General features: G+C 46.7%; 1 protein-coding gene across 1 annotated transcript in view; it reads right to left on the bottom strand.

Moving 5' to 3' along the window:
* The window catches only part of rasal2 (RAS protein activator like 2), a 77,558-nt gene that overhangs the window by 14,528 nt on the left and 45,530 nt on the right, over positions 1–17,500 (bottom strand). Inside the window, 2 exon segments of the mRNA XM_065953469.1 lie at positions 5,660–5,772; positions 10,083–10,192. Of these exon segments, the coding sequence (XP_065809541.1) occupies positions 5,660–5,772; positions 10,083–10,192 (223 nt within the window).

Genomic DNA, 17,500 nt, shown 5'->3' with positions numbered 1-17,500 from the left:
CCAGAGAGGGGCCGTGGTCAGACACAGCTCATTTACATATTTAAAGGTACAGACACAGAAACAGCCTGTTCTGAGCAGGGCTGAAATAGAGGGGTTTATAGACATGATCAAATAGAGGATCAGAGTGGATTTAGAACAAGAAACTTCACACACATGTTGTGAGGAGCTCTGACACTTATATCCTCCTCTTCTTCAGTGGAAATGTCATCTTTAAGACTCCAAAAATCAGGAACCTCAGGAAGCCACTATGTCCGTTCCAATCTTTTACACGCATTCAATTTTAAAATCTTTCTAAACAGTCCAGGTGTGTGTGCTGGATCACCGGGATCCCTGTTGGATTTTAAGTCATTTCAAGACCACGTGGCTCCGCCCCTTGGACGGCCTCGGAGGTGCTGACCTTCCTCGGGATCTTAGGCGAAGACTTCCAAGTACTTGAAAGCTTTAGTGGCGTTCGATGACGAGACTTCTCGATGACGAGAAGAGATAAAAAATAAAATCTTTGTTGTTTCAGAGCTTCTGTTTCCAAATCTGTCTTTTCATCACTCGGCTCGAAGACGGTTTTGTTCAAACCTGTTAAGCAGCAACGCTCCACTACACACACACACACACACACACACACACACACACACACACACACACACACACACACACACACACACACACACACACACACACACACACACACACACACACACACACACACACACACACACACACACACACACACACACACACACACACACACTTACTTTCAGGAAGGGCTGGTCTCCTGCATCAAGACAGAAACATGATCCAGTCTGCTGTCAGAGGACGAGGAAGCACTTACTGAGATCTGAACACAAACACACACACAAACACAAACACACAAACACAAACACACACAGAAACACACACACAAACACACACACGCTGGACGAAGCCTGAGTGATGTCCCCCGTCTGTCCCTGCAGGGGGCGCTGGAGTCCCATCGATGGCGGTCTCCGTGCTGGAAATGCTGTCTCAGTCTAACTTTCAGTCAACCTAAGGACAGGCTGAGAGCTGGAGCTGAGGCGGGTTTTAAACCTCCTGACAAACCGAGAGCAGCCTGACCATTGGAGAGGCGGTCGACTCTGAATGAGCTGAAACCAACATGTTGCGAGTTGGTTCTGAACTGTAAACGTATAAATGGAGGTCTGTGTGAGACGGTGCCCTCTAGTGGCCACATTTTAACGTCCAAGCCGACGTAAAGGACGCGCTGCAGGAGGACGAGGACACAAAGACATCAGAAAGAAAGACGAGGCGGACGACTGAGGCGAGCAGCGAGGAGTAAAAATCAGAGAAACTCCACCAGACGTGAGCGACGTCATCGTCCTGCCCACTCACTCATTATTCATCGGCTGCGTTTACACATCGACTCAACCCGACCGGGGGCCGCAGGAAAGAGTCACCTTAAAGTCCGGGGGGGGGGGGGGCGGGCGTGCATGATGCAGCCCTCCTGGACCACGTCTGGAAATGTCAGGTCTGCAGAGTGTGTGAAAGAGACTTAAAGGAAGTCCTGATCTGGATCCATCAAACACCAGCAGAGCCACGACCACAGAGCTCTCTGAGGCGCCGCTGCCTCCGTCAGATCAAGTCCAACATGAAACCACGAGAGCAGACGCCGCACTCGCTCATAAATCACGTCTCTGTCGCTGTATTCGACAAAGTTTGTCCCTCAGAGGACGTCGTAGAGTCTCCGTCCCCTGTGATGACTCAGCAGTTTGAAACTCACAGAAACTCGTCCCAAATAAAAACTCAGCTGCAACGAGGACAGAGATCTGCACAACTACACACACACTTAGACACACACACACACACACACACACACACACACACACACACACACACACACACACACACACACACACACACACACACCTACCTGAACCTGAGAGTTTTGGAGAGCTGAGCTATTCGAGCTCTGCGGAGGAGAGAAGACGAGCCGTCCATCAGGAGTTAGAGCTCCGAGCTGACTGATACCAGGGAGAGGCTGTGTGTGTGTGTGTGTGTGTGTGTGTGTGTGTGTGTGTGTGTATAAAGCATTATCCTCCTGTCCAGCTGGCTGACATTCTGTCGACGATAAAGCCTCTCGCTCTCTCACACACACACACACACACACACACACACACACACACACACACACACACACACACACACACACACACACACACACACACACACACACACACACACACACACACACACACACACACACACACACACACACACACACACACACACACACTCTGTACACATGTGAGCAGAGGCTCCATCACTCGTAAGAACTCAGAGGTCGTTTTAATGTCAGGAATATTTTTACATCATGTTTTTTTAAATCTATTGTGATTTTAATCCCCGTTCTGCTGAGCTCCTCAAAATGTTTACGATACCACGTGTTTTAAAACCATTTGAACTCTGATGTTTTGATGAAGTACAAACAGAATGAGTAAAGTACCAACACTTTGAAAAACCTCTTTCATACGACAGCTGAGTGTGACAGAAGACACACACACTGTAAGTGCTCCAGTTTGGTTCAGTCCGGTTTGGTTCAATCCAGTTTGGTTCAGTCCGGTTTGGTTCAGTCCGGTTTGGTTCAGTCCGGTTTGGTTCAGTCCGGTTTGGTTCAGTCCGGTTTGGTACAGTTCAGCTTGGTTCAGTCCTGTTTGGTACAGTCCGGTTTGGTACAGTCCGGTTTGGTACAGTTCGGTTTGGTACAGTTCGGTTTGGTACAGTCCGGTTTGGTACAGTTCGGTTTGGTACAGTTCGGTTTGGTACAGTTCGGTTTGGTACAGTCCGGTTTGGTACAGTCCGGTTTGGTACAGTTCGGTTTGGTACAGTCCGGTTTGGTACAGTTCGGTTTGGTACAGTTCGGTATGGTAAACCCTGATCCCGTATTGGAGAGGCGGAGTCTAAACCAGATGGAGATAGCTGCGTCAGCTGTGTAATAGTGTGACATCATAGCAGCCCAACGACACAATGTAGCCCGTTATTAATTAAGTTCAACAAAGAAGAAGAACAGGGACACAGTAAACAAAAGGGACCGTCTATGGTCAGATCAGTACACTTGGCACCCCAACAGAGGCGTTCAAAAAAGTAGGACGGTACAGATCCCTTATTTTGGAACCATTCTCAACTTGACGGTGGAAACGCCAAAACAATGGGTACCATACTGAACTGAACCGGACCGCTTGGTGGAATCTGGGCTTAAGAGAGCACTCACACTTGGCCCAGCTGTCCCGTACTGTGCTGAAGCACGATCCCCCACGCCCCCTCCCCATTCCCCCCCGCTGGCCTGCGGTCACACTGCTCCAGGACTAACCGGGCCTGAGCATGATGACCTCTTATACATAACGTCCTAATACAACACGTGCACGACTTTACGTGGTCATGAAGCGTGCTCAGTTTCCAAGACAGACGGACGCAGGTGGACAGGTCCACGTCTGCACGTCAGAGATCAACACAGAGAACATGGCCGCTACTTCACTGACTTTTAAGTTTTATTCTGAGTCATTTAAGTCAGATACAGACAGAACACTCCAGGATTTCTCCATCATGAAGTCTGTCCACGTCGTGTTCCCGTACTCGTGCTCGCACATGAACTGTGTTGTGTTGAAGCACTCCTCTTCAACGCGTGCCACGGCCGAGGAAGCGCTCACATTGGTCAGATAAACCGGACTTTGGGAGTCAAACGAGCTTGGTCACTGTTAGGATTTCTGAGTGTGAGGGTGACCTTAAATGCACAAATACACTCACAATGAAACGCTGTCAAAGACATCGTGAGACTTCTATTTTTGTTGCCGTGGTATAAAACAAGTTCTGACTCCGGGATCCTGAAGACCCCAAGACTGTTCTCACATTCTCGTATGACTTCAATTTTGTAAATGACTTCATTTTAAAATCTTCCAGCCTTCAGGACAGACAGTCGCACAAAAAGCTTTTTGTAAACTAATCAGTGATAACAAACCGGAGTTCTTCTCCACAAACCCAGAAAGAGTCAAAAGGCCGTCTGCAGAGAGAAACACTGAAGAGAAGTGAAGACGGAGAGAGGAGAGCCCGCCTGCCAGTAAAAGCACCTCCAGTCAGTGCTGGGAAGTCTGTGCGGGTTAATGGAAGGAGGAAGACGACCATGAGGAGGAGGAGGAAAAAAAACCCACAAGCTCCTGAAAAACAGACAAGCAGTTTATCCTCCGAGTCTCTGATTAAACATCTCACCTTTTCAACACAACATGTTTTATGAGCTTTATCTTTATAAACGACCCGAAAGCTGAAGAGAGACAGAAATATTAGGAGAGAGAGAGAGGGTCACTATGAAACCCACGGCCTCCACAACAAGGACCACAGCGTCTGCTGATGGGGCGCTAGACAATACGGCGCACCCAATCTGGTCATACTAACTAATCCATCCACCATCACTTCTGCAGCCAGTCTCTAGTGGACACTCAAGGAACTGCAGAATTTTACAGTTAAGCTTCCCTTTTCAACACTGGACACTACCGCTTGCAAGTGACCCGTATCTGAGCATGTTGCCAACTGCATACTTACGGTCGGGTTACAGACAGAGTCGTGATGGATAAGTGGAGGAAACAGAAACCAGAGCAGGAAATGAAGCGTTTTAAAAACAGCTTTTACAATTCTATAACTCGAGTATCAGACGCTTTTATCCAAAGTGACAAACATCAGAGAGTGAGAACGACACAAGTGAGGAGAGAGAGAGAGGGGGAGAAAGTGACAGAAAGTGCAAACAAACAGCTTTAAGTCTGATCGAAAACACAGGTGCTGACAGGAAGTGACCAGAGGCAGAGCACAGGTATTTCAGCCCTGCTCAGAACAGGCTGTTTCTGTGCCTGTAACTTTAAATATGTAAATGAGCTGTGTCTGACCACGCCCCCTCTCTGGAAGGGCTCGGGTGGCTCGGTGCTTTTTCGCTCCATGTCCTTTTGTTTACGGTGAGAAGGCAGACTCAGAGGGCAGAACAAACACCTAGCTGTTGGAGTGTCACCCACCTGGGGGAGGGGCTACTGCACTTTGTGATGTCATGAAGGGAAAATCTCCAAACGGCCTGTTTGAGCACACATTTTCTGAAAAGTGGAGCAGGGGAAAGACGGAGAGGATGGACTTTTCTCATCATTGAGGGGTTTGTAGACAGACTAGAGACACATGTTAGAGCTAGAGGAACATGGAGAAGTGTGTTTTACAGAATATGTTGCCTTTAAAGGGCCTTACATGATGATCTTAGGCTGTGAAAGGTTAAAAGGTCAGAGATAAAACCAGGGGACAGACTCTTCTGTGCCTCAAAGCATTCAGTAAAATCTTAACAATTCCTCAGTTATTAATATCCTCAAACACGACTCACAGATTAGAGAATCTGTTCTGTCTTTGTGATGGTTTCCCTTCATGCAGTCCCTGAGTTCCTCCTCTGTTTGAGCTACTGTCTCTTTAAGAAAAGCCTGTTCCACTCTCTGACTGGCTGACGTCTTGCACAGCCTTCCTCTCCTGACTACGCAAACCTTTGCAAATCCAAACCAGATCTCACTCATTAAACCAAAAAGTCGTCCAGGTGTCCAGTCATCTCCTCCTCGCCTCTCAGGTCTAAGCAACCGTCACGCCACGCAGCAGCGAGTACGTTACATAAACACGTTACCTGTCGGCGTCGGCAGGTCGCAGCGAGGGCAGTCTGAAGCTGGTGTTTCTGTCCAGTTTGGTCTGACTCTTCGTCCTCTTGATGGAGCCTTTGAGACGTTTACTGAAAAACCCCTGAGAGAGAAAACAAAAAAAGAGGAGAGGGGATCAGAACAGAGAGCCAATCAGAGAGGAGGGATCACTTAGAGACACGACACAGAGGAAAAAGCTTTTATGTAAGATATTTAAAGGTATACTTCATCCATTAGCATTAATCTTTGTATCATTAGAAACCTGGTAGTATTTCTGAATGGTCGTGCATCCCGCCCTCATTTTCCCCTGAGATGAGAAATCTTTGTATTTCTGAGTCTGAAAAGGAGCTTCCTGTTGTGGTTAGCGGGGTAAAACTACTACGCTAGTTCCTCATATTTTCGACCACTGAAGCTACAGACCAATCACAGATCAGTGGGTGGGAACTCACTCCCAGAATCTAAAAGCAATGTCCGCCATATTGCTTGGAAGCTATGCTAACAGGCTCTATGGAGAAAGAAAAAATATAAATATAGCCGCCAGACGGCTGCTGACGACAGGCCGGTCTTATGTTTTGGCCACCGCTGGCCACCGTGACATAAGACCGGCCTGTCGGCAGCAGCCATCTAGCGGCTATATTGCTACATTGCTGGCCACCGCCGGCCGCTGCCAGCTCAGCAGCCGAGACATAAGGCCTTGCGGCGGTGAGGACGAGGAGCCGGGGCCGGCTCGAGCTGGGGCGGACTGGTAGTGTCGGTGCTCTCACTGTTTGTCTATAACACAGACACAGAGTCTGTTTTCTGACAGGAATTTACAAGATCAACTCTGGAAGAAATCTCTGAATCAGTTGAGGAAACGGTCTCATGTGTTGAAGTAAATATGTCTGTAAATGTTTTTATTAATATATTTCTACTGCTATATTTTATATTTTGGAGAAACTGTAACGATCGAATTTCCCTCTGGGATTAATAAAGTATTTCTAATTCTGAACTAGAGGACCTTAGTGGGAGTGGCCTGCGGTGCTGTGCATTCTGGGATTTGGTGTCTTTCATTCACATGAGCCAAAAATATTTTTTTTGCCTTTTCTCGTCCAAGAAGGCACCAACTTCAAAATGTATTTCACATTTCTACATATATGACCCAATGTCAATACAGACTCATGTTTCAACAGGTGAAGTATCCCTTTAAGGCGCTGACACACCAAGCAGACGGCAAAGAACTAGGGGTTTTTTTTGTACTTGAACACACCACTAAGACTACAGCTGACAGCCAACCACCACGTACGTTCTGAATATGTGTGAGAGGAAATAACTCTCCATGCCAGCAGGGGGCGGTAGCTCGTTGTTATGATACAAGAAGACCATTTTCACTGGGTCACTCGGTCACCACTCGTATTATAGGTCGCCTACTAATCGAGAATAGAACAGCCAATCAGGGGGATTCCTCTCACCGACGCTGATTCATCATGTCGAATTGGCCAAAAAAAAGGGCGACGAGTAGCGACAGCACCGAATACACCACAATAACTAGGACGACCGCTCACAGACGGTCCAACTAGGACCGACAGCCGACGACCTCCTCGGTGTGTCGGGACCTTTAGACGCAGTTGAACTCTGACTTTGCTGTCCTGTTGGTGAACCGTATTCCAGTTGTAGACGATGTTTGTTTATTTCACAGTCACCGTTTTGAATCTAAGAAGAAGAAGATCTTAGGTGGAGCTCGTTTGTTTGATGTTTTCTCGTCTCATTACCGTTGACTGCGTGTCTTTTTGGATGTCGAAGACTTCAAACTGAATATCTTCACTCCATCGTCCTTCAGTTTATAAACGACTGACAGCTCGGCGTGTTCATGATCCTCTGACTTCCCAGCATGCTCTCTGTCTGTCTTTACTGTATGAAGTCTGACTGGATCTAAAAATAGCCTCTCTCGGAGGACGACCTGCGTGCTGCCTGTGAAGCTTCAGCTCAAACGTCTTCTGACTCACGACACCTCGCCGCCATCACAACACAACCCGACACGTCTACTTCTACACGGAGAGGATGACAAGGCGTTGTTTTTTTTTATGAAGCTGTTTACAAATTCAACGGAGGAAGCAGAGGAACACAACATGCTGTGTCCTCACTGAGCGTCTCAACGTGGACCTGAGGACCCGGGTCATGAGTCTGATCCTGGTTCTGATCATATTCAGGATCTGGTGTTTCCATGCACATGATAAATACTTGTATCCTGCTTCATGATTACTGCATCTGATCTGTGCAGTAAGAAAAATGAGACCGCTGTGGATTATTGCAGACTCAGCACTATTAAACGCCAACATGGCCTTCTAGATATGACGTTTCAACCTCATTTCCAGCAACAGGCAAAGAGAGCGACGGCAAGTTAAACGCTCTCGTTGCCGCCGCCATGTTTGTTTTGTTGATACGTCCCTTTCAGATAATTTATTTCCCGATCAGACACGGAGCGAGGAGGAAGTGGGTACAAGACACGATCTGTAGGGGGCTAAACTATCCGACTGTCCGACGAAGGGCTCGCACCAATCGGCCAAACACATCTACTGGAGACGTCTCAAAAACATCTGTAACAGCAGATTTAGATCACTGGAAGAACACTTTGTCTACAGTTACTTGAAGTCATCACAGTGACCTCCTGATGACCTCTCCTCCAGATTACGAGCGTATTCTCGAGGGGCGTTTATTTTTACCCACTTCAGCAGGTTGTGTCTCTTTTTTGTCTCTGCATGTCGTCTTTCACAGCTTTCTTAATTCAGTGAGGCATCAGAGAGAAACACAGAGTCACTCCTCCAGCTGAAGATGAGATGTGTCAGCAGCAGAGACGCTTCAGTCTGTCAGCTAAATATAGTTCAGAGTCACGTATTGATGTTTCTACACATCATGAAACATGCAGCAGCAGCAGCACCTGCACTAATCTCTCAGGTACACTCACACTCAGCATCATGAGTCTGCTGTTCTCGCCCTCAGAATCACGTTTAGGAGATAGAAAGAGGGTCAGACACTGATATGACTCCTCCTGTTTTATTCCAAAAGAAGGAAGAGGAGGAGATGCTGAAGAGACGGCATCAAAGAGGCCGACAGCTTTTTACAAACACACGACCGCTTTCATGGTTGGTGTAAACCAACCTGTGACACTTGAACACATCACTTCAGTAGAGTCATTATGACATACAGACTTAGTACGACCCTCCAGGAATCTAGAGATGTAGTCCTCAAAACTCGAGACCACTTTTGGAAGGTCTCGGTCTCCTCTAGGAATCAAAAGCATATCAGTCTCAGACTGGGTGGACTCAGGATTTTAAATCAAGACCGGTCAAGACCCCCACTGATTGGCTTTAGTTAGATTTTTAGTTTATTTATCCTCCGGTTACGTCTGCAACCTTCCCGGTGTTACGGTTTAAGTGAGTGACACGCCCCCTGCACACAAGATTTTTCAGGGATATTATGGTCTTGGTCTTGACTCAGTCTCTTTCTCTGTCTCTGAGCTCTCTGGTCTCGGGTATCTCTTCTCAAGTTAGCGTGGTCTGGACTACAACAGTCCAGGAATCTTCTGCTTTCTCTTTGATTGTTGATTTAGCCTCAAAGGGCAGAAACTCAGTCTGTAAGGACTCGGGTTAGGAGCCGGAGGGTCACCAGTTCAAGTCCAGGTGGGGACCAAATCTGGAAATTGGTCTGGTAGCTGGAGAGGTGCCTGTTCACTTCCTGAGCACTGTCTAGGTTCTCTTGAGCAATGCACCAAATCCCCCCACCAGCTCAGGAGTGCTCGCTGTGGGCGAGCGCTGACATCATTAGCATATCCACAGGACCCTATTTGTGTGTGTGTGTTCCAGCCTGTGTGTGTGTAGATGCATCATAAAAGAGACAGTCACCTTCTTTCAACTCAGGCTCTCATTGGCTATTATAGGCTGGGAACAGCTTATAATTGGCCAATGAGGCGTCGTTGGAGGGTATTAAGTGCAGTCGCCATGTTGATGTGTCGGAAGCGGAGAAAAATTACCTATTTTATGAAAAATTACTGAAATACAGTGAAATATCAAGTTAGCGGCCTTCTGGGGACCGATATGGATGAAATGTGTTCTGGATTTATTCTTTCACTGGATTTGGATCGCGGGGACTCTTCAAACGTTGAGTCAATATACAGTAATTTATGGTAATTTATTCGTCATTGGTCTGACAGATGCGTAGATTGTGACTGTTGTGTTTGTTGGACATTGAAATGGTTTACATGGTGGTGATAACAACGAGCAAAGCTTTCAAACGATGTATGGAGTCATACATACACACAGCTGTTGTGTGGTGAAGAACACACCACGTGCACATTACGGGGCCCACATACGGGCCATCTGATCTTTAATTGGGACAAATGAAAGACGTCTGACTTGTGACGGAGCTCCAGCGACTCACCGGCACTTTGAAAGGAGACGAGTTGGGATTGTCCACAGTGACGGTCTTCTCTGAACTCCCCAGACCGGAGATACTCCTCCTCCTCGGAGAACGATCCGAAGATACTTCTGCTGAAACAGAAACACAAAGACACAGAGTTAGACAATCAGAGGCAGCATCTTCCTCCCTCCTCTCTTAAATCATCGTCATCATCGGCTTCAGAGCACTTAAACTGAGCGGCGTGGATGGAGGACGAGGTGATGACATTCAGACGTGGTGGAGAAAGAGGAGGAGGGACGGCAGATGATGTTTGAATAATGACAGCTGCTTCCTCATAAATCCAATGAACAAATCAGCCACTGATTGAGTTTATAATGTCATATCATCACTGGGATAAATACTGGCTTCTGATTGGCTGCAGAGTGTCAATGCCTTTGAAGTAGCTTCCCTGAAACTCTGCGTGCATCAACTTGTGTCCCAGTAAAAGTCTCTGTATTCAATGTGTGCAGCTCATTAACAAGCCAACATGTAATGCTAACTTGTTTGTTTAAAATAAAAACTTTGTTAAAGAGAGAAACTTTAGTTAATGATGAGAGTAATCCTGCAGTACCTCAGAACACCACAGGAGGGCACAGCATGGTTAACACTACAACTCTGACTTATCCTGTGAATCACATCAGCATTATCTCACATCCCCGAACCACTCAGCTGTCTGCTTCAGACTGACCACAGTAAACATGGCCGACCACTCAGCTGTCTGCTTCAGACTGACCACAGTAAACATGGCCGACCACTCAGCTGTCTGCTTCAGACTGACCACAGTAAACATGGCCGACCACTCAGCTGTCTGCTTCAGGCTGACCACAGTAAACATGGCCGACCACTCAGCTGTCTGCTTCAGACTGACCACAGTAAACATGGCCGACCACTCAGCTGTCTGCTTCAGGCTGACCACAGTAAACATGGCCGACCACTCAGCTGTCTGCTTCAGGCTGACCACAGTAAACATGGCCGACCACTCAGCTGTCTGCTTCAGGCTGACCACAGTAAACATGGCCGACCACTCAGCTGTCTGCTTCAGCCTGACCACAGTAATGAGATGGATTCCTGTTTGATACCACGGCAACATTCACATCTGTACTGTGAGAGATGAATCTCAGTAACACGGTGAGCGTCAGAAGCTGCAGAGCGAGATTTAGAGATTGAGGACGAACCAACGACTTTTAAATGAGAGGTGAAGAAACATCCTGTCTTCACCAAGACAGAAAATAAAAGAGGTGAAAAGATAACAGACTGTGTGTAGATATTACAAGAAGACTGAACAACACAAATAGAACAACCAACATGATGCAGCATTTAATCAACACAAGGAGAAGCTCCAATCACCTCCCCTTGTTAGGAGGAAAAAGACATTAAAAGGACAAACCACACTGACAAGAGGATGAACTGTTACATCCCTTCAGACAAACAGCACTACTGTAATCACCACAAACTGCAGACAAACTCCTGCACTGTCTGAATTGCACAAAGTGGTTTAGAGTTTATCTGCAGCTTTCCATGGACTCTTTCTTCTCCTGCACACCTGTCACCTGTCTCATGACACAAAAGTCTCTTTGACAAACTAAGCAGAGAGTGAAACGTTCATCAGCTTACAAAATGTCCACAATCAGACGCCCAACACATATTTATTGATGACTCAGTCTGGAGCGACTCGGGTTAGGAGCCGGAGGGTCACCAGTTCAAGTCCAGGTGGAGACCAGATGTGGAAATTGGTGTGGTAGCTGGAGAGGTGCCTGTTCACTTCCTTGAGCTCTGCTGATCGTTGAGGAGTGAAGATCCACGCTGCACAGACACAAACAGACTGAGAGCTGGTGGGTTCATAAACAACAGAGACGTGTGGAGGTCTGAAAGGTCACGTCCTCACAGCTGGCTCGGGTCCAGCTTCATTGACTTTAAAGCTTCCTCTCCTGCTAACGACACACAGCCTGCCTGTCTGTCTCGGGGTCCTTGCAGTTACTCCCCCGAGGCCCCCGGCAGCTCCTGAACCAGCTCTTTAACCACCTACGAGTCCGGCTGCAGGGACGCTCCTTCCTGACGCCACAAAGGCCGCTCTAAAGAACTCCTCGCCTACAACAGTGCCACACGTTGATGATGGAGGATCTCCTGGAGGACGGGTTCAGGGAGGAGCTGGACTCCAGTGATGACATCATCAGAAAATCAAAGATCTAGAAACTGAAGATCTTTAAAAAGAGTTTTAAAGATGAGCTCTGACTCAAAGAGACACGTGTCACTGCGTGTCTCTTCTTCTCTGATTCTGTTGTTCTGATGTTTATCTCAATGCTGCATCTCAATATTTGAATATCTTGTTTTTACATATTTTGGGGCCTAAATGATGAATATGCTTCAAGCAGATTTTAAATCAGGTTTAATATGTGATCTTTCACACTTACTGCACATGTAGAAATCAAATACATCCTCTGAAAATAACTCTGTGAGTCATGACTGTCTACAATGGGTGTAACACCCGAGTCCCACTGTCTGTGATGTTTTCAGAGTTTTCAGAGTCCTATCTTCACTTTGTTTACATCGCCCGGACGGCCGGCTGACTCCTCCCCTCGTGTATAAAAGTTGTTTAATTGAGGGACTAGAGAAAAGAAGAATAACATACTGTACTCACTGCTTAACTGTGTTTCTAGATCACGCTCATTTCAGGTAAATTTACATGCAGTGTGAAGATACCAGCATAATAAAGATCGCTAGCATTAGCATGCTAACACAACAATGCAGCGCGAGTTGTTTTGGTTTCATGCTGGAGCTCAAGGGCGACATCTGCTGGATCAAAAAATCACATATAAAGACTTTAAAGAAGTGTCATGAGATATTTTTGGCAAGAAAGTAGACACTTTGTAAGATTTGAGTTTTTGAACTGAAGTTACAAAAAGGTTTGAATGTCTGGAGCAGCGTTGTCATGAAACCAGATTTTAAAGTCCAACTATTCCTCAGATCCCCGTTTTAAAACTCTCATATCGTGTTAAACTAAACGTGGTCAGAGTTTCAGATCAGGATGTAAACGCATGTTGGAGTAATCCCAGGATGAGCCTGCAGAGGGCGCTACACGACTTTGTTCTGTAAATCACGCCATAGTTCCCCTGATATGAAACTTCACCAGCCGGCTTCAAGCCTCTCACATCGACTCTCTCTTCTCCCTCAGTTTAGAAACTGTAAAGAGTGTTTGGAGCAGCCAATCAGGAAGCACCTTGTCATTGGTTACTTCTGACCAATCAGAGAGCAGTGACCTGGCTCATCACAGATTTAAGTCCTCTGGTGGGAACACAGACCAAACGTGAGCTACTTATGCAACAATGGAACAAAAATGGGTCGATGATTCAGACCAGAGCAAACGATCGTCTCTCGAGTTAAAACAGTTTCAGTCTTTACAGGTTAAACAGCGGTGGCCTAGTGGTTAGTTTGCATGCCCTATGTTCAGAGGTTGTAGTCCTCCAAGTGGGCGGCACAGGTTCAAGTCCTGTGGCTTCTTTCCTGCATGTTGCCCCCCTCCCCCCCCCTCTCAGAACTCAGGTTATAACATGAACACAAAGATCAGAAAAGCAGCTTCATTTCTAAATGAACAACTCAGTCTGAGTACGCACACACACACGCACGCACGCACGCACGCACGCACGCACGCACGCACGCACGCACACACACACACACACACACACACACACACACACACACACACACACACACACACCTACTGCAACAGCACAACAACAGCTGAGATTTCGGAGGCACAGTGAACGCAGCATGCAGCAGCAGTCAGCGGTTATCAGCTTTGCAGAGTGCTGGATCGAGTTCCAGCTGCATGCACCAACGCAGCGCCGCACGGGAGACGGGGAACAAACTTTCATGCACACCCTGAGGGAGCGGAGGAAGAGGAGCCATGATGCTCCCGAACGTGCGGGACGCCATCGCTCCTCTTCTTCTTCTTCTTTTTGGCTGAGAGACAAAAAGTTGAGGCGACATGCCGCAGGAAGACAGAAACACAGAAAGGGAGAGAGAGAGGAGACGGTACCTCTATCGCAGCTGTTCCCCATCATCTGAGGAGAGGACACACATACATACACACACACACACACACACACACACGCACACACGGTCAGACGCGATTGGCCGAAAGCAGCCGCCACCTGTCAGCCAATAAGGTTAAGATGCGAACATCCGTCTTCGTCCCGTGAACATCCTCGACTTCAATGTCCCCCTGCTCCTCCTCCTCCTCCTCCTCCTCCCCTGACCTGCCCCTCTCTTTCCTCAGCACCGCATCCTCCTCACAGTCCCTCCTCTCTCTCTACCCCCCCGTTCTCTCTCTCTCGCTCTACTCAGCAGTAATTCTAAACCTCTCTCTCTCTCTCTCTGCATTTATTTAATCAATCCCTCTAACTGCACTGTTCTGCTTTCTCTCTGTCCTCCTGTCGTCTTCTTTCCTCTCTCTCCCCCTGCAGACGCCCCCCCCCCCCCCTCTGCAGCAGTAGCAGCCTCCCCCTCCCTCTTCTTCTTTGGCAGCTACATTTATCTCTGCGCTCAGAGGATAATTACCAAATAAGTTTCCCCTCAGCCGACTGATGTGGGACACAACTCTGGGGGCTTCAGCTATTAACTGTGTGTGTGTGTGTGTGTGTGTGTGTGTGTGTGTGTGTGTGTGTGTGTGTGTGTGTGTGTGTGTGGAAGCTAGAGGACCTACAAACAAATCATTTTCAGTGTTGTAACAGAGTTTCAGTTCATTTTGAATAACTCCCAGCATGCTTCACTCGTTCTTCTCTAACCTGAAGTCAAAGTCAAAGCAGTCAGTCAGCGAGTTATCGCTCTCTGTCTCACAGGTTTTATGACTCTGCACCCGATTCAGGTTCCCTCCTGAAAACTACACACATTTAAAGACTTGTAGAGCAGGAGTTAGAAAACACTCTGAACTAGAGGTGGGCGATATGGGAAAAATATAATATCACATTTTTTTTTTTGGCACGATTTTTTTCATACTGATCTTTAGACTAATTTGTAAGTTACTGACCAGTTCAACCAAACTTATTTCCCTGTATAATGTTTTTAAATGCACAAAAACTGAGCAGACAAGTTTAATCTATTTGAAAAACATCTTTGTAGGAGGTCTGGAGGTCTCACCCAGAACATCTTTAGCAACAGAAATGTCTTTCCCTCAATTTGATCAATATTTATGAACAATTTGAAGGTTTTCCTCACCACTTTGAAATGATGATTTAGTTATGTGTCCTCTTTTTATGTTCATCAGGAACATTTTCACACAGTGATGCATTCATTTAAAAACATGTAGACTTTGAGTTCTTGTGTTTCTGTTCTATTTAGCCCATTTTCATATAACCGGGATGGAGTTGTTTTTGCGGACTTTACTTTTAAGTTTAGTTTTTGTTTTCACCTCGGCGGAGCAGAAGGGGAGGGGGAGACGCATCTGTGTGGGAGCATAAACTGCAGCATGAGAGAATAAACACATAACCCCGGTTCTACGATCTCTCTGCTTTGGCAGATCGTCAGCACGTTAAAATCCTTCACGATCTAAGATCGTTATATCGCCAACCACTACTCTGAACCCTCCACATGAATGTATTTAACACAGAGTAACACCAGCAGTGTGTTCCTGTGTAAGAGATAATCACATTCTTTAACAACAGAATCATCGGCTATTTAAACTTCTGCTGAAACGTAAAAATTAACTTTTTGTGGAAACGTTATGGTTACAGTATTAAAGGGATTGAGCACATGGACACAGATTCACACACTACGACCCCCCCCCCCCCCAAACATGCCTGTTTGATGGGATATGTTCAGCAGCTTCTGACTGAATCTGTTCGGTTCTAAGTTCTGCTGCTGAAAACACCACATTTCCTGATATGACTCTTTCATAATAAAAGCGCTTCAAAAGCTCAAAGGTCCATTCAGTGAGCTGTGTAGAGAGTGAGATGATGAAGGTATCTTACTATCTGATCATTAAAGGTCCAATCAGTGAGATGTGTAGAGAGTGAGATGATGAAGGTATCTTACTATCTGATCATTAAAGGTCCAATCAGTGAGATGTGTAGAGAGTGAGATGATGAAGGTATCTTACTATCTGATCATTAAAGGTCCAATCAGTGAGCTGTGTAGAGAGTGAGGTGATAAAGGTATCTTACTATCTGATCATTAAGGAAACATCTTCTCTGACAACAATGCAGCAGCCAGTATGTCCTCCTTCTAACTTTAGATTCTCCTGAATGCTCTGGATTTGTTTGGACCAGAGAAGGTAGGCGCTTTTAAGACCCCCCCACACGGCCGTTTTGGACGCCCCTCAGTTTGCCAGATATGAGACTTCCTCTCCTGTCTCCTCTTCTGGTTATAATGGATATTTCTGTGGTGACCTTCACCAACTGGTTCGGGGTCAGACTGATGATCCGGATCAAACTGGAAACCAGTAGAGTCTCCCAGCAGCACATCATGTATAAACATGATGTATAAACTCACATGACATCATAAAGATAAACAAGAGGCTGTGATGTCATCAGACGGCAGCGAGAGGAATGTGTAACGGGCAGCGCGTGTCGGGAGTTTCATTCATGAGCGGACACACCTGACAACAAACACAACAGAGGTGATCGTGTGTGAATGAGGCCTTTGTGTCGCTGCGTCTGGGTGCAGCTCTGACACACACACGGGGTCGAGAGTTCAAATCTACGAGAGCCTGAAGGCACCACGAGCTGTTTACAGTCTAAACGTTTGTGAGAGGAGGAAGAGTACAAATCAAACAGATTGAACAGACAGGGTGCAGGAGGCCAAGTGGTTAGTGAGAGAGTCTGTAGTCCTCCAAGCGTGCAGCCAGGGTTCAAATCCACAGACATCACAGCGGTACCCGACCAATCATCAAGGCCGACGTGATGACGCTGGAAGGACGAGGGGCGGCTTAGACGACACACACACAGATCTCTGACCTCTGACCTCTGATGAACACACACAGATCAGATCTCTGATGAACACACACAGATCAGATCTCTGATGAACACACACACACACAGATTTCTGATGAACACACACACACAACACAGATCTCTGATGAACACACACACACAGATCTCTGATGAACACACACACACACAGATTCTGATGAACACACACACACAACACAGATCTCTGATGAACACACACACAGATCTCTGATGAACACACACACACACCACACAGATCTCTGATGAACACACACACAGATCTCTGATGAACACACACACACAGATCTCTGATGAACACACACACACACAGATCTCTGATGAACACACACACACACACACAGATCTCTGATGAACACACACAGATCTCTGATGAACACACACAACACACAGCATCTGATGAACACACACACACACAGATCTCTGATGAACACACAC

Source organism: Labrus bergylta, chromosome 4 (genome assembly GCF_963930695.1).
Source record: "Labrus bergylta chromosome 4, fLabBer1.1, whole genome shotgun sequence".
Classification (NCBI taxonomy): Eukaryota; Metazoa; Chordata; class Actinopteri; order Labriformes; family Labridae; genus Labrus; species Labrus bergylta.
Note: the sequence above shows the minus strand (reverse complement) of the source record. Positions and strands in the feature narration are given on the sequence as shown.